Here is an 18,576-nt window from a genome sequence, read left to right as displayed (position 1 = left end):
CTTTTGGTTGGTCTCTGTTTGTTTGTTTGTTTGTTTGTTTGTTTGTTGGTCCTTAACAAGCTCTCATATGGTTGTCCAATATGTGTAGACTTACCTGGTCAATAGTCTTATATGTTTCAGCAGTCAAAGAGAGCTGAGAATAGTTAACATACCTGAATAGTGACAAAAAAGACTAATCTTAGGCTAATTTGCACACATTTGGCAGGGACCAATTACCTAGCTGTTAATTGAAAAACACTGTTAAAGAGGGTAAAGTGGCAAAAGAAGGTGCACCAAAAGGTGGGGAGCACACTGTCTGCCCCTTTCTAGATGAATTTTATTTTCCAGATAGAGAAATCCACAATATAGCTAATAATTATCTAAAATTACATAGACAATTTCATATTACACAGTTTGGGTCAGTAAAACCTTACACATTTTTAAAAAAATCTTGTTCCAACAAAAGAAATACTAGTATTTTTTCAGTGCTTCCCCAAATTTCTTTTTTTTCCCCTGCTGAAAAACTTGAAGAGTCCTGGGTGTATATATGTTTGCGGAAGTGTAGTTAATTTCCCCTTCCTTGAGCTGCCAAATCTCTAATTCTTCATCCTGTGGCTCTTGTTTGAAGTATTTGGTTTGTCACAATTGAAACAAACCCAAGAGTAACTTACTGTCTGCCTAACTCTCTTCTCACTTTCTTGCCCTCCCCTCCTTTTCTCAGTGTCTGCACTGGGATTGTATGGTCTACAAGACCAGGACCTGTCGTTACTCGTGTTACTCTTAAAGTTCCCTGTAGATTTATACAATATATTAATAAACTATAAGTAGAGGCTGTACTTTTCTGTAGCAGGCTTCTTACATAACTTTTGCAATTTTATGTGGCATTTAAATTTTAGGAAATCAAATCATATATTGTATTTTGGAAAATCCACCCAAATCCGACTATTAAAGCTAGGGAGCAGGGAAGAGAATAGGAGGCCTGATATTGCTGATCAAAAAACTTCAAAACCTGTAATCAGTTGCTTTAAATGAAGATATTGCAAATAATGATTTCCACTCCTAATATGGTATATCTGGAATTGAGACTTGTGTCTACAACTAGAAGTGAAACACAAGGGGCAAATTGCTCTTCGGTGTTACTAGTGTGTCAATTTTTACACTAGTGAAAAGGCTACAATTCTAGCCAGACTTATCTACTGTGGAGTATATTACAATGAGCACAGTGGTGCTTACTTACAAGCAAACATGCATAGCATCTGGCAGTAAGACTCAAGACTTGTGCATTTTGTATGAAATTTGTTTCCCACTTACATTTGGGCTTTATTTTGAAATAAATAAATGTGACTTAAGTGTCCTTTCTAGTAAATTAGAGTTACCCATAAAATATAATTATTTAAAACTGTTTGTACATTCCCCAAATTTCCTAGCCATGTTCCCTATTGCAGCCATTTTGTTGTGTCCATGACAGTATCTCCTATTTCCAAATGTGCCCATGGGCCATAAAGGTTGAGGACTCTGCTATAACCAAATGCAGCCTCCTGTGGCTACAGATTTGAGTGGAGATAGAGCATTTGGAGGGACTGTTTAAAGCTTCCCCTTTTTTGCTTAGAATTACAACACTTTCCTCTAGCTGTACTGATCTGGAGCAGAAAAATGCCCAGAGGGAGGAAGCAGTAAGCAGCCTTTCCCTCACCCCACCAAACCATGCTTCCATTCATCTGTGATCTCCTGATACCGCTTTTTGTTTGAGATATATGCACACAACTTCTCTGTGGTGGCGCCCCACCTATGGAATACGCTTCCCAGAGAGGTCCGCCTGGTACCGTCATTATTTGCTTTTCGGCGCCAGGTGAAGACTTTTATTTAAAAGTTAGTTTAACTGTTAATTTATTATTATTGTATTTATAGATTTTAATATATATAGCCGAGATGGTACCAGTTTTTAAATTATTAATTGTATTTTTTTTTAATGAATGTTGTGAGCCGCCCCGAGGCTTTGTTGCGATGGGGGCAGCATAGAAATGTTTTAAATAATAATAATAGTAATAGTAATAACTACAGGTTATACCTGTTTTAGACCAAAGTTTACTAAACGTTGCAAAAATAAGTATTTCTGATGCATTTAAGCCTAAGTAAAAGGTTGGCATTTTATGGTTGGTATAGAACTTATTTTACCTAAACATGTTTGATGGACATGACAATATGTTACCACTTCTTTCAAAGAGGATTTTGCAAGAATGAAAAGTTGCATAGCTGTAGTATGTGTTATATTAACATAAGCTGTCTCTGTATATATGAGTGGTCCAATTCAAGTGGCAAAATCTTCAAGCTGCAACTGCTAAATGGTTCACTATGAGTGCAGGGAATAGTGGAGGGAAGCGTTTCCCAACTGCCTCCAAATGCTGTTTGGCTCTTTGGGGTGCCTGGGAAAGGAGTTCAACTGCTTGACCCTTGGCTAGAGTGGCAAACCTTTCTGTCACTTTTGCAGGAGGCTCTTTTGCTTTTTGACTTTACTGTGGGTGATTTTGTTGTTTGGATTTATACAAAACAATAAGCATTGATGGGTCTATTAAAACTCTGCAATAAGCCATGGCTATTTGGGGTAGTTTATGAAACACATTGTGGAAAGGGCACTGGGTTCAGACAGCATGCTTAACTAATGTGGTTTATAGACCACCATGGCTTAATATGTTGCATGAATGCAGTCACTGAATTAAATAGGATTTACTCAAGTTAAGCATGCTTTTGTAGTCTGAAGATCATAGTTGTATGCAAACCTGAAAGACAGTAATTACAATTATGTGCTGTATTTAGAGGAAATGCCTTGTGTTTTTTAGAATGTATATTGCAGCTTTACTTATAAGACTTTAGGAAAGTTACTATTATATATCATATAACAGTATGATGTATAGATGAACAAAAAACATAATATGAAAACATCCCTTGTTTAATTCAGCAGACCCCATCTGCCTGAAATTTGTTGTGATAGGGGAAAAAATCTCTAATTTTGCCTTGAGGAATTTACTGATACGGCTTCAAACTGATTTTTATTTCACAATTAACTGCGGAAATGCTGAGGCTGATAACGAATATTCTTCTTCTGATAGGTCCTCAAACTGTGAAATGTGGTTTTGTTTTTATCAACTTTTTCTTATTCATTATAAGACTCTAATATTAAAGAGATGGCTGAGATCACCTGTATCACCCCTTGGGGGAATCAGATGCAATCATTGCATATTGAAGATTAGCAAGAGGATTCCTCCCCTCACCTCAACAGAACACTTGAAATTTCTGGTCTATTTAGGAAAAGGATACTTTATTTGGAATCACTCATGAATGAAAATTGAGAATCAAGAGGATCCAAAACTCTTGTGAATAAAGACATGCATTATTTAAAAAAAAATTGTTGGCCCTTCCATTCAAAATGTCAGTGGATGTTTACAAAAGCTAATAAAAGCACAATAAAAACAGAAAAGGCAATGCTAAAAAGTAGGGAGAGATTAATAGCCTAAACCACATGAGAGAGTAATAGCCTAAGTCACAAAAAGATATTTGCCTGTTACCTAAAATATAGTAGGCACCATGCAGTTTTCTCTGGTGATAGTTTCATAAGCATGACACCAGACCCCCCCCCCCACAAAAAAGTCTTGTTCTCTGTAGTCACCACTAATGGCCTCTAATAAATATTTATTTATTAAATTTACAAAATCATTCTTGCTTGTATATGGTTAGCTTGTGGGAAAAGAAGATATTCCCTCAAGAATCAAGGTAGCAAGCTGCTTAAATTGAACTGTGATCTGGCCAGAACCCTCCAGCTGTAGGGTGCTGTGGAGGAGATGATGAGGATGATTTCAAGTTTTAAAGGCAAGCACCAGGGCTTTGAATTGTAGGTTGACTGGAAGCTTGGTGGGATGCTCTTAAGCACTGGTGAGATATTCCTTATCAGATTGATATTCCTTATCAATTGTCAACAGTGGATCTAGCTAGCTTATAGCCTCCATAGATGTAGGAAGGGCTGTATCTGCTTGATGGAGGATGAGATTAGTAAGAAAATGAATAGCAAATGAGTCTTGAGAAATTTAAATTGCGCTCATTGTTTGGAAATAACTGGCTCCATGTTTCAGTGTAAATCTCTCATACTTGGAATAATACAGCAGCATATGTGGTTTTTTCATACACATGTGACTTTTTGAGGTTCAATGGATAATCCAGTACTACTACAGAAGGCCATCTTTTTAAAATAAAGACAATTGGGTAACAGTGCAAGTGTGAGAAAGGTAGCTATGTATAGGGGATGGCATGATAGCAACCCACTTCTTTAAACTATGACCATCATTGTTCAAAATGTTAGGAAAAGTTTGAGTAAGAATCTGTATTGTTAGCCCTTCTATTACAAACTGAATTTGTTTTTCATATAATATAGCCCTTGTAGAGTTAAAATATGTTGCACCAATCCTTTATGTGGAAGCATATAAGCAGGCTTAATAAAAGCAGAAAGACCTAATGTGTAAGTGCTGAGCAGTAACAAACTGATAATTTTGGAATAAATATTGTGATCCAAATTTGTATTGAAAAAGTAGTTGTGTTTAAATCCAAAGTGCCTCAAAATATATGTTTGGCTCTCTTTCTAAAAGAAATGGTCATGATAATTCCAAGTAAGTGTGCATGCAGAGGATTGTTGTGTAAAGTGCAAGAGTATAGTAAGAGATTTTAAGTTACTTCCAAACAGTAATGACTTCTGTAAGCAATGGAGGGAAAAATGCTGCAGAATTTCTCAGGATCATGATGATCATACCTGTGAAATGGCTTCATTATTCAGACTCATAATCTGCTTAATCATATTGTAATGCTCTATCCTTTTGATACTAAACAACCATTGCTGTAGCCAGTGGTTTCATTCCACTAATGGAACTGCTTCTGTCAGTGAAGCAGGGTCAGTTCCCTTTTCTTTTCTTAGCCACCTGCACATCTGTCAAATCTGCTGTGGAGGGCTGGTTAACCCTCTGAAGGAGATTTTCCAGTGGTGCAGAGGGCTGTTGTTGGGAGGCGAGAGGAAGAAGGTTCTGCATTAAGAGATATCTGCTACTGTAATGTTAGATTTAACTTTCAATATTTAATTATGTATTTACATTTATTTCACAGTTATTAATAATCTGAAGGTATCAAGCTATCCAGAAATAATTGTTCGTAATTGACAAAATTGTCAAGCAGCTTTTAATTAGCTGAAACTTTTTTTGTCATGGCATTTGTGCTTTATATATGAGTAATTATACATAAATATTTTCTAATAAAGGTTAATCTAAAATCTGTTTAAAACCTGTACAGATTTATTAAAGGCTGTCTCCAATGTATGCCTCTTTTTTTCTTGAAATAAACATACTAAATAATCACAAATGGTGCTGAAAAGTTCCACACTAGTCTTTCATTGTTCCTTCTTATTAGTTCAGCTCTTGATTGCAGTTCACAATTTTTTCATTAAAATAGTACTTCATTTATTAAACATTTCTAATTCGTAACATTGTGAATGCTAGACATATGTTTTGTAACTTTATTCCATATCAAGTCGAGTTATGGCAAAGTCATTTTAGTGTGATTAGTATACGTAACTTTCATTGGTTCATTTTTTGTTTTTTATTTGTCCCTTCCCCCCTTCTGTTTGTTGCATAGAGAAGATGCAGGCAGTTAAGCAAATCCCCAAGCCGCAAATGGAAGTCTATAGTGACAGTACTAACCTGGTATGCCGCAATGGACATCTCCAGTCAGGTGGGTTTGGTTTTACCAGCACCTCATTAATTAGAGGGATGTCTATCAGTATCTAGCATATAACAAACAGAATATGCAGTGCTTAAATTCCCTGCTCCTAATTTATTTTTCAAATGTTTCTTTTTAAAGACTTTGTATAAATGCATTCCATCCTCTAAATTGTCTTAACAGTGTTCCTGCTAAACTGCTTTCCATATACTTTAATACTTGCTGCATGTTAAAATGAAAAAGCTGCAAAGGCAATACAGTTGGGCTGAAATTTCTGTTTTTAAAGGCGTTAGGCAGTTTAGCTGTTTGGGAAAACATGCAACATCAGGAAAAATAATTAAATTTCATAGGCTGTTGTAAAGCAGAGGATGTAAGGATTATTTAAATTCCTTGCTCTTTTAAAAGCAGCCCAGTAATACTTTGTTGATACCTGCTAGAGAAAACTGCTTACTGGCCTTGTTTTTCACAAAGTGTGCTTAAAATGATAGCAAGTGCCACCTAATTTAGGGAACTATTGATCTAACTAGGAGCACTTGTTTGAGATTATCTCAAAAGACAATTTATGTAGAGAAATTGTCACCTAACATTCTTAAAGCATGCTCTGAATATTAAAGGAAAGCTTAAGTCCCTGTATGATATGAATTATCTGTTTAGTAATCTGATTTAGGTAAAAGTTAGGGATCTTCTCAATCACAAATTCCTGTTAACTTTGTAATTTGTCACTTTAGTCATTTTTACACTGATGCTTTCAGATAAACTATACAATTACTGTCAGCGTGCAAACTATGATAAAAGCAGAAACATGGAATTTTATTGATATGTTTGCTTAAGAAATCTGGTATATTTGATTTTTTTAACTCTCCTAAGTTAGGGTCTAAATTTTAAAAAAAACTCCTGGGCTTGTTAGTTTTGGGGCAGAAATATCCTCTTTTGCTTCATTTGAGAATGGTATACTACCTTTGGCTGGTTTAATAAGATGCACTGTACTCATTGTTTGAAAACAGTTGAAATAGTACCTGGCCCTATTTCTGCATCAGGCATTTTTTCTGTTATGATACCTGGTATTCCTTAAAGTATTGGCATATGGTAAAGGCTATAATTTCTGTAAGGCAGGGATAGGCAGGCTCCAGGTTACTTGGTAAAAAGCAAAATATCAAAATATCAAAAATCTAGTGAAAAAGACTTTGAACACTTAGAATTAAATAATTCCAAATCAAGGAACTTGTTCAGAGTATTAAAACTAGATGGAATTGCAGTATTTCCACAGAAAAATCTGCTCTTGATTGTCTTAACCTTTCTTCATTTCAGTTGTATAACACAGGCAAAAGTGTGTGTGTTGGGGCAGATAATTTTTGTTGCTGAAGTTGTCAAATTGTCAACTGAGAGTCAGAAATCCTTGCCAATAGAGATTTACTATTAGGTTATATCCACCTTATACTCACTCCTGCTGCAGGGCAGCAGTGTGTGACTTTTCACAGTGGTACAGTAGCACTAACTTAGATCTTTGGGAGTTGGGAGACATATGATCCTCCTGAGGGTGTTGGACTCTCTCTACCATAATCTCTGACGATTGGCCATGCTGGCTGGTACTAGTGAAAGTTTGAGTCCAACAGCATCTGCAGGACAAGAAGTTCTCCAGGCTTGCTGTAATAGGAGCTTGCTGACTGTGCAAGTATAATGGGAAGTAGGAACAGGGCAATTTCACTGCAAATGAAAAACGTTCGCTTCTGGTCTCTTAAGTCCAGCTGTTTTCACTAGTCCTTGCAACTCAAATATTTATTGTGGTTTTATACTGCTTCATCTATTAAAATCCCTAAATGGGAGTAAGGGCACTGACTAGACTGCATGAAAATCAGCTCTGGTTTGGGAAATTTCTTATCTGAGAGAAATTTTGAAAGAAAATGTTCTTGAATGGCAAAGCATTGGGAGGGAAGGACAGTCTTGCACAGAGGTTTCTTTTTAGAGAAAGTAGGCACATGATTGCTTTCTACCTCTTTTAAAACCAAACCCTACTTCTCAAGCAATGTGTGGAGACATTAAGTTATTTTAAAAATGTTGTCTTTTCACAAAAGATAGTATACATACACACATATATGTGCATGCATCACTCATGATGCTATAGGCACTCTGTCATGATCAATTGTCCTGTAGACATTCTACCATTGTGGGTATATAGCAGCAGCAGCAGAGTATATTCAGCACCCACCCATGTGCACATACACCTTGTTTCAAAAATAGATGTTTTTACAGCAAACATCAGTAACTTCAGTTTGCTTGTACACTATAAACTTGAATGTTTTGGTGAGCACAGTTTCTTAAATGTTATTTCATGAAGGAAAGGAGAACAAGACAAGTTAGGTTAACTTAGGGTGGTCCAACTTTTTGTACATTGAGGGCTATATGAAGACTTTGACTCAAAACCTGGGGGTTGCACAATGAATTACATTTCCATATTGTATCCTCTGCGGTGCCCATTCCTTTCTTGTTTCTCCCACCCAGAGACCCTCCTTTATGGACTCCCCCGGCCCCTCCTTCCTTCTCAGAATTGGCATGCTGAGCCTCTTGTACATGAGCCAACAAATTCGCCCTGCATGCCCCACCCATTCCTGCTGAATAGCACAAACCTCCTGAGGGCCTTTCTGCTCATCAGCTGGAGTGGCAGGGGGGGCATGGTGGAGTGAGCTCACTCAAGGCCAGCAGCCTGACCCACTCTCTTCCTGAGCCTCAAGAAGCGAATGAGATGGGACAGTGGCCTTGCGAGAGCTTGCCACAGTCATGCCCATTTCATCGCTGGAATCCAGACTCAGTGGGGAGGGGGGAGATGAGGGCTCTGAGCTGCAAGAGGGCTTCAGAGCAAGGCTTCACGGGCCATATGGAGCCTGCGGGCTGCGTGTTGCACCACCCTGACCTAACTGTTGGAGAAGACAGTGGAGAGAACTGTAACCTAGTTTCTAGACAACATCCAGAATATCTTCCCCTGATACCACTGTTACCCTTGCTACTCTGGTTTCTCTCTTTGCTCTTCAACCAAACAATAAAATTTTGCCTTAAACCTTTAATGAACCTAAAAATCCTCCCTTCAGAGTTGATGTCTCTTTGTCACACATTCCAACATATTTTGGTTTGTAATGAACAGAGCTGAAATTTCTGTGCTCCAGCATTGGCAGAGATTCAGTAGAATTTCATTGTACTTTTGGGGAAGGCAATATCTTAATCAGATTGTATTTAAAACAAACTTCTGGGAAATAGTCTGAATAAATAGTGTTGCTGTTGGGGAATCTGCAGTATCCTCTTGATGATCCTTCCTCAAACTGGCATCCTGCAGATGCAATGGACTCTCCTTATTCCCAGCCCACATGTTTGGCCAGGGAATGATAGGGGTTTACTCAAATGCATTTGGAAGGTCCAGGCTGGGGAAGGCTGCTGTTGATCATATCAAGCTTGAAGTAGCTGTTAAATTGTGGGGAGACAGGTAGGCTTGGCTAATCAGATTTGTGCATTACAAGTATAGTAATTGCTCTTAAGCCTTTACACAAACTCAGTCTGCTCTCTGGTTTACCACTGAAGTAAAACCAGTGAGGTCTAGTCAAAATTCAGCTGAAATGCATGTGGTATCAGTTTCAGTGTGAATCCAGCCAAACACAGATTAACAGATCAACCTCAAGCTTCCTTGTTGCAACAGTAGTAGCCTGCACATTTAGTTTTGCTGTTTATTGTGTGGCTGTATCATGAGTGCTATTTATTGTACCATTATGAGATGAGTTTTTAAGTTTTTGCATTGTTTAGGATGTGCAAAGGATATTTGCAGCGGGAGGGGTGATGCTACATTCCTGCTTGCCAGTTGTCTTCTTGGCTTATTTCGTATTACATAAAGCTGGATCTATGGAATAAAATAAAGGAAGGAGACAGCTGGGAGGTGGCTTCTGAATTTCTAAAGGCCAAGGATTGCAATGATTGGCTGAACCCAGATACCTCTTTCTAGAACATAATATGCCAGTGGCTGCATGCCATGCAACTCCAGTCAGTTTTGGTTGAAACCACTTATTTGGATCAATTTCGATTTCTGGCCTAGTTTTGGCTTAAACTGTCTTGATAGCCATGTTAGAATATCTCTATTCATAGAAGTGGATAAGGGGAATACAGTCTTAAATTCTTCAGGATCACTCAGCAACCTTCGCTTCTCTCAGCCATACTTTCTTCTTGTTTACAATTGGAGACATATTAGTTCCTCTTCTGTCTGGAGGCGAATTGCAAAACATGGGTGCAAGGCACTAAAGTTTGATCCTATGGCATTATGCTGTATGTTCCTCTGCAGTATTACTTCCTGCCACCCATTCTTTTTAACCTTTACATGAAATTGTTGAATTAGGCTATCCAAGGTTTTAGAGCTGGATGTTACCAAAATGCAGGTAACATTAAGCAAACTCTCCTTTACACTGGATTTACGTGAGACACTTGAAGTACTAAACCAGTGATGGCGAACCATTTAGAGACCGAGTGCCCAAACTGCAACTCAGAATCCACTTATTTATTGCAAAGTGCCAACACTGCAATAAAACCTGAATTTGCTGACCACCAGCACAAGGGGGCAAAATTTCACTGACTACCAGCTTTTGGCCAGACCTGAAAAAGGCATCTGAGTGTATTTCCTACCTTCTGCTAACATCACAACGGGTTGTGCAGACTTGAACTGACAACTTTTCAATCAACCAGCCCAGCAGCACAGCGGTTTAAACCACTGTGCCACCTGCATCCCGCTAAAATCACAGTCCATGCAAATCCCAGGCAGTTCACTGACCGACCCACCATGTGAAAGCTTGAGTCATGGCTAATGAGTGACAGTCGTTGCCTGGCGCCCTTAATCCTTCCGAATATGCGCATGGCTGCTGGGTCAATCGTGTGGACAGAGAGGGCTCTGGGTGCCCCTTTGGGCACGTGTGCCATAGGTTCGCCATCACTGTACTAAACTGTTACTTGAAATCAATAATGAATTGTGTGATGGACAACATTCTTCGCTCACTCCTGACAAAGAAGCTCTGTTGTAATGTGGTTTATTCAGGAAGGGTATATCAACCTGTTCTGGAAGGGGCTGCAATTCTGTTAAAAGATCTGGTCTACAGTTCAGGGGTACTCACTGATTCATTTTTGTGCTATGGGGTACCTTTCACCACCTAAGATTGCTAACAGCAAACCCCAACTCAAACTCTTCTGAATAAAGAAAACCTAGTCATAATTGGTTCAGGATAAAAAAAAAGCTTATTTTCAGTATGCTAAATACCAGAAAAGTTATTAACAGTGTTACTTACAAGGCACAGGCTGTATCACCAAATGTGTTTAACTTTTAGTTGGTAATAAAACATCTAACACAACTAATCTGAGTTGGTAGTGGTCAAGAAATGGCGTTAATTTTTATCTAGTTGTAGGAATATTCTATCAACAGCGCAGGTAGAAAAAATCTACATGGTTACTAAGAAAAATGTCTGCATCTATCAGTTGTATTTGTGAATGTGGATTGATAGGAAGAAACTATGTAAAGCAGCATATTTGATTAAAATTCAACCAGTTGTTTTTAAGGAGATATATGTAGTTGGGCAACTATTTGAGTACGACTTATATTGGCACATCTTTTTTTTTCCATTTTGTAGAAAGTGGAGCTGTTCCAAAAAAGAAGGATCCATTAACTCATACTAGTAATTCACTTCCTCGTTCAAAATCTCTGGCAAAAACTGGATCTGTAGCCCTCTCAGGGCACCAAAGGACACCTAGTTATAGTGGTATATCCACTTTTTCTGTACCTAGACAAGGAACTGTTCCTGCAGTTTCAACTCAGAAGGTAAGGTGGCAGTCTGCATGCACAGTGTACCACATATGTGTCGGTTTATCATCAATAGAAAAGTTGTAATTCAAAATGCAGGAGTTGTATTTCATAAAAGATAAAATTAAGATCTTTTTATTAAGGCTCAGAAGGCCTTAAGCTCATTTCTATAGCTCAGTGACAGAACACACACTTGTCACGCAGAATATTCTGGGTTTGATCACAAGTATCCCTAGGTAGGGCTAGAAAAGACCCCGTATGAACTATTTTCAAGCCATTTTCAGTTTAGTGTAGATAGTACTGACCTAGACAGGGGTTTGACTATGAAGGTATGAAGAAGCTTTGCATTGTTTATAATATTCCAAACTGTCTTCTACAGAAAAGTGCTACTTCTGCTGTTCTAGCTCTTATTTTGATTGAGATCATGCCATTGTATCCAATGGTGGTCATTCTGATGCAAGATGGTCATCTGCAGAATGGAGAGGGACAGAATTTTCAGCAATACCCTTCTCCCATTTCATCATCATCATCATCAGCACCAGCATCTATATACCACCCCAATAGCCAAAGCTGTCTGGTGGCTTACAATAATGTAGTCCTCCACTTTGCACCAACCATTACAGAGCAGATTCGCATGGTAAGAAAAAAGCTGAAAATCACACCTCTCCCATACTGCTGATGGAAAGCTTTTGTTAGTGGTGGAGATTCAGCTGTATTCATCCCCATGCATTTGACATTGGCACTTGATGATGCTAGGTTGCTCTCAGTTAGAAAATTGCTCCAAAGATACGGTGTGATAAGTTGCTAAGTGCTTGCTTATAGGTGCTTGGAACAATGGTATGTAGGGTTTTCATATGGTCATCATCATATTTTTGGGTGAAAAAATCAGAAAAAAACAATCTTAGAAGTGTGGTGGATAATAAAAAAAGCACATCAGCAGTGGCCTGTTGCATTATTGATGCATTAATTTTGGGGGATGAGCACAAGCCATTTCCAGTTTCAAGAAACAGTGAATGTTCTGTTTGTAGGTGGTTTGTGTGACATATGAACTTGGATTTAACTTAAGTTGTTCAGTGGTTAAACAACCCAAAGTAAATCCATGATTTGTTTATGGGTTAACTCTGAATTATTTAATCTATAATGGTTTGGCCATTGTGCCAGCAGTTTATGAGCAGGACACTTGTCATTTAACTGAAAATGGAAATGGCTTCTGTGTGGCTCACATGCTCTGTGAGTCTCCACAAATAATTGGTTCATTAACCCATTATTTTCCACTATGACATGTGAACAACCCATTATGTGTTGACAATGGAAATATAAATTCCATACAAAGGATTATTATTAGGAAGGAGATTAAAAATAAATAAATAGTTATGCCTCCATGGTGTGCATGTATTTGGAATTCTATGAACTGTCCCGCTGATCTCATTTCAAAGAATATCGGAGTTTAAAAGGATGCACAAGAGAGGACCCATAATGATCATATGGTTGCAGCACTTTCCATACAAGGAAAGGCTAACATTTATGTGGATTTTTAGTTAATATTTCTGTGTGTGCTGGAGGAACAATGCATGTTGTGGAAGAAATAGATATATATTTTATTCCTCTTGTCATAGTATCAGAATTCTAAGGATTAATTTATAATGTATGTGGAATTCACTGCCAAAAGATGTGATGTGTGCCAAAAGTCATTAGTTTAACTGGCTTTAAGAAGGGATTAGACAAATTTCTACAAGAGAAGTCTGTCTACAGCTGCTATAGCTATAGAATCTCCAGATTCAGTGACAATATGATGCTGAATACCAGATGCAGAGAAGAAATATTGAAAATTAGTTATGCTTTGTAAGCGTCTTGTCTCATTCTATGAGGAATAGGATGCTGGACTTGATGGCTTTGGCTGTTTAATTCAGAAGAGCTGCCCTTATGACTCTTTTTGGTCAAAGTAAGCTTATATCAATATTTTCTTGTTCCATGGACCCATCCCATTAACTATACCTTTGTGAATATACATACAGAGTACAGAACACAGACCTTAAGCCTTCATTGTGCTGTGAGGACACTTGGTGGGAGAGAGACAAGTTTCCCTTCAGCCTTGTACCTAATGGGTTCAAATTCCCCAAATGCAATCCTCTCTACCCTTCTAGAATCCTTTAAACTGTTAGGACTCCCATCCTTCAAGCTTAAATTTTGCTTAGGGAGTAGTTACATGGAGCTGGGATGGAGATTCCTCCAGTAAAAATATACTCTCACTAAAGGAGGCTTAGGCACTGAAATGGGCAAAGGCCCAAAACAATATAAAGAAGCCTGAAAAAGGAAAGGAGATTGGGTTTGGGGGAATGCATGCTGTGGGGCTTACATCCCCAGGATCAATTTATTCTTTCTCATTCATGCTGTGCTGAAAGGAAAGTAGTTTCCCTTTAGCATTCTAGTTACCTTATGCACTGAGAGCTAGTCTAATGTTCAGCTGATACTAAAATGCTTGAAATTATTGTTTCTACAGGCTACTCCCAAAAATAATAGAGCCAACAAACCTTCTACTCCTACAACTGCTGTGAGAAAAAAGAAAGACATGAAGAGTTTCAGAAATGTGGATAGTAATTTTGCTAATCTTATTCTCAATGAAATTGTAGACAGGTGAGTAACAGCAGTTGTTGGCTTCAGTGAAGATTTGGTAATACTTTACGAACCATATTAATTTTCTATGTCAGTTCAAAGTACAATTTAGCTTGGGGTGGCTAGATAAAAACGCAGACATATTGCTAGAAAATTGAGCAGTTTAATATAAATGTGGATAATGTCATAATTGTAATGGGTTCCTTAAAGATGAAGGATGTGAACAGAACCAGCTGCATTTGAAAAGACAGACATGTCTATTGTTGCACTAATTGCTATTCTGTATCTGTTAGTGGGCCATCTGTCAAATTTCATGATATTGCTGGGCAAGAGCTGGCTAAGCAGGCATTGCAAGAAATTGTTATTCTTCCTTCACTTAGACCTGAAGTAAGTAACCTGTTTTCTGTCAGTTTTTATGCTGCATCTTACAGGCTTTTGTTACATGATGAATTGGGGTTATTCATGCATAGCAGAGGGAGATCTTTAGTTACTTAACTCACAGTTTGCCACAGCAGCTGTCAGGCATTTTTCATGTTCATCCTTTCTGAGCATTCAGGCTCTGTGTTGGCTTGATTGGGGGTTGAGAATGGAATCCAGACACTGTAGGATAATTGTGGATTAAACAACCCAAAGATAACCTTGATACTAATTGTAGGATAACTGTGAGTTCTTTAACTCACAAATAGCCCATACTGTCTGAGTTTGGATGTCATGCTGCAGTCACAAGTTGGCTGTTAAACATTGAATTAATTTGAATATTCAGATTGAATGTTATGATTAAACTGGGTTTCTGTGCTGGACTAGGACTAGAGAGATCCAGGTTCTGGTCCCCATTCAGCCATGAGAGTCACTGGGTGATTTTAGGCCAGTCACAGACTCTCAGCATTCCTTGTCGCCCAAGCTTGGTGTTGTGAGGATAATATGGAGAGGAAGAGAACCTTGTAAGCCACCCTGGGTTCCTTGCTAAAGGAAAGTTTAAAGGTGGTGGTGGTGATGAGGATTGTAATGGATTCATTCACATATAGATGAGAGAAACCTTGTTATATTCACATTTATTCCTTACAACTGGAATTAAATCACAAGTTGTATAGAGACTATCACGCGTATAGACTATAATCATGAGTATAGACTAGCAGGATTGTTAGTAGTTATGATTTTCTGTAGAGAAAGTGGCAGAGATATAGTCAGGGTTTTTTTTGTCACCGTAGCATTCCGGCACCTTTTTTTCCAATGGATTTTACGAAGTGATTAGCAGATCAGCAGCAAACATCATTAACATAGTGCCTGCTGGCTGCTTTTGTGTCTGCTATCTGTTAGTGAGATAGTGAGGGCGGGCTGCTGCTCGGCTTGGGATTGGTGTGTGTTGTCGCGCAGCGTGCTGAATGCTTACTGCCGGCGGCGACATGAGTTACGGCACTTTTTTTTTTTTTTACAAAAAAAGCACTGGATATAGTGCATAGATATAGCTCTCTTGTCCCTAAAATATTTAAAATGTTTGTAAAGTTTCATAGGCTGAAAGTTTCATACAGTATTGGCTGTGTTTATATTGTGTGCAGGTTTATACTAAGTATTAGTTACCCACATGCTGCAAACCAGAGCTAGAATGTTTACTCCCATCCAAGTCTTTTGTATGTTTCTAAATAGTGAATGTTATCTGAAAAAAGGTATTATGGCACCATCGTATACCAGCCATGCAGGAATTAAAGCAGGTGGGGGGGGGGTACATTAACTTGCAAACAAACAAACCAGGTCACATTGAACTTCATATCTGAAGGATAAATAAAGATCAGTAAAATACTACAAAGCTAAATCTCTTTATTTGTGCTGATGTAATAAATCATATCAAGACTTAGTCATAGAGTGGAGCTATTGAAATAAATGGGACTTACTTACATTGCACCATGTGCCAGGCACAGTTTTCATTTTCACACCTCAGGCACAGCCTGTACATACTGTAGATTTGCACTGTAGGTGAGGGCAGTTGCTGGGAGGAGAATACTGTTCCATTCCAGTTTTCCTTTTGAAACAACAACATATTTGATCCAACCCATCTTTCTTCTATACTTTCTTGGTATCATTAAATACTGTATAATTCATCTATTCTTTTAGTTGTTTACAGGACTTAGAGCCCCTGCACGTGGATTGTTGTTGTTTGGCCCACCAGGAAATGGAAAGACAATGCTGGTGAGAATCTGCTTTGCTCTGGTGTACATGTGGGCAACTTGGCTCCTCGCTGTGGAGTCTCCATAGGAACACTGCCCACTGTTTTGCACAGTCCAACTAGTTAGGCTGCAGGGAAGCCACAATCTTCATTAGGATCACTGTGGGGAAAGAGATTGAAGCCTTTTGCCCCTGTCAGAAAATTCTGATCAGAAGAGACTTAAACCTCACACAACCTGCAGAGGTACTGCTCTTAAATGTGGATGTATGGTTGCTGCACAAGTGGGCCAGGATGCATACAAAGGGTTCCATAGGTGCCAGTTTTCCTCCCCCATCCCCAAAAGATTACCTAATCCTGCTTTAAGCATGTTTGTTGTTAGTCCTATCGCAACCCCATGGACAACATTCCTCCAGGCCTTCCTGTCCTCCACCATCCCCTGGAGTCCACTTAAGCTCACACCAACTGCTTCAGTGACTCCATCTAGCCACCTCATCCTCTGCTTTCCCCTTCTTCTTTTGCCTTATTAAAGCATGTTAGTAACAGCCAAATTTTGTTAGACACTTGCACCTGCGAGACTGAGGGAAAATTGCAATCTTAGGTATGCACACTGCTCTTCCCCCAGCAACAAAAAAGAAACAATTAGCCAGTGATTGTCACTCCAAAGTGATACTTGGGCATCAGTTGATTGGTGCTCAGTGGCAGCAGCACAGGACTCCAGGAAAAAAATGGCAAATGAAATCGGGTTGCCATTGGAACAAGGACAAAAGACAAGACAGTCTCTCATGCAGGACTGCCACTCGAGGTCTAGGGGAGAAGGAGGGGTAGACCAACCTATGGTAAATTTGATTGTGTGTCAGACACAGGGTGCATTATGTTGTACAAACTCACGCAGTGTTTGGAGTGAGAAGAATGGCTTTTTGGGGTGCTTGTTCTTACAGACTGCTGGCTGGGTTTCAGAAGAATCAGAATTGAAATGCAAAGCAGATCAAAGGGGAATTGGGGAGGATGGACCATGCCAAAACCCTGAGATGGGGGAGGTGGACATGCTTATCTCGTTCTCAGGAATAATCAAGATGTACAGCTGGGAGCACAGGACTCTCAGAATAAGTTTCTCAGATGCAGACCAGGTAGCACCAGCTCTTGACCCCATGATTTTTCAGTAAAGGTGGGCATCCTAATTAGAAAATTGGCACATGGAGAGGAGGAGTGCTTGCTTTCAGAAAGCCCCTCCCAAAGTGGTGGGGCCTAGGAATGTTCTTAGGAGAGTTTTTGAAAGTGAATACTAGATTGAGTTCAACACACCACTCTGTGCATGCTCAGAGATTCATTCTGGGTGATTTGTAGTTTTGGTCAATAATACCGTGCAAGGAAAACAGTCAGTGGTCTTTGAATGTTCCAAGGCAGAACCTTGGCTCACGGCACGCAATATCTTGAGAGGAAAATTCCATTTGAGTACATCAGGAAATTTGTGAGACTTTAATCATTTTGATATTATTAAATTATTGATAGAATATATATATTGTCCTTAATTTTATTTAGTTATTTAACATATTTCCAACATGTCCAATAACTCACATTTTCTGGGTAGATTACAAACACTTAAAAATTAAAACACCATGGAACAGTTAAAAACTAAAATACAATAGAATAAAATACAAAATGATGCAAAACAGTAGCACAGGAACAGACATAAAGTAAAACAACCATAATTATACTGTACCATTTCTTACACATTTTAGGAGGCATAATAAAAATCTTACACTGTGCTGTAGTTCTAATTTGGCATTTTCTCTTATTTAAGGCCAAAGCTGTGGCGGCAGAATCAAATTCAACTTTCTTTAACATAAGTGCTGCAAGTCTAACATCAAAATATGTAAGTAAAAATATGTAAGTGACAATTGTATATTATGGTTGCATTTTAAACATCCTAGGAGCTTTTAATTTCAGTAGGTTGTGGTCATTAAGCAACTAGAAATATTTGCACTTGGTTTTACTACACTGGAAAATAGTGCCCACCTTTGTTTCCACAGTTGCTGTTACTGCTAGCTTTGCTCTAGTTTTTATTTTCCCTTCAGAGCAGCAGCCAGCAAGGGCCTTTCTGAGCAGTGACAGAACAATATTGTGGGCCCTGAAACAGATTATTTGAGTCATTGTGAAGGATTTTTGATATATGTTCTTGAACCAGTCTGACTTTCAAGTCACTATGAGAATAACTCCCATACGGAGAGAATGCTTTACAAAACACAAATTCTGTGCA

The 18,576-nt window shown here is 38.6% G+C and overlaps 1 protein-coding gene across 7 annotated transcripts in view; it reads left to right on the top strand.

The window, feature by feature from the left end:
- The window catches only part of SPAST (spastin), a 45,774-nt gene that overhangs the window by 9,385 nt on the left and 17,813 nt on the right, over nt 1–18,576 (top strand). For 3 of the 7 annotated variants that reach the window (XR_006413642.1, XM_044419055.1, XM_044418972.1), the window contains exons 4-9: nt 5,647–5,742; nt 11,376–11,563; nt 14,046–14,179; nt 14,452–14,545; nt 16,268–16,342; nt 18,121–18,192. Coding sequence is in view for 6 of the 7 variants with exons in the window: in XM_044419055.1 (XP_044274990.1) it covers nt 5,647–5,742; nt 11,376–11,563; nt 14,046–14,179; nt 14,452–14,545; nt 16,268–16,342; nt 18,121–18,192 (659 nt within the window). In the remaining variant the exon portion in view is untranslated. The remainder of the gene's footprint in view (nt 1–5,646; nt 5,743–11,375; nt 11,564–14,045; nt 14,180–14,451; nt 14,546–16,267; nt 16,343–18,120; nt 18,193–18,576) is intronic. The other 4 variants (XM_044419129.1, XM_044419137.1, XM_044419122.1 and 1 more) reach the window with 2 other exon arrangements.

This window comes from Varanus komodoensis, unplaced genomic scaffold (assembly GCF_004798865.1).
Source record: "Varanus komodoensis strain SLA01 unplaced genomic scaffold, ASM479886v1 scaffold1, whole genome shotgun sequence".
Classification (NCBI taxonomy): domain Eukaryota; kingdom Metazoa; phylum Chordata; class Lepidosauria; order Squamata; family Varanidae; genus Varanus; species Varanus komodoensis.
The sequence above is the reverse complement of the archived record's forward strand: the minus strand, read 5'-3'. Positions and strand labels throughout refer to the sequence as shown.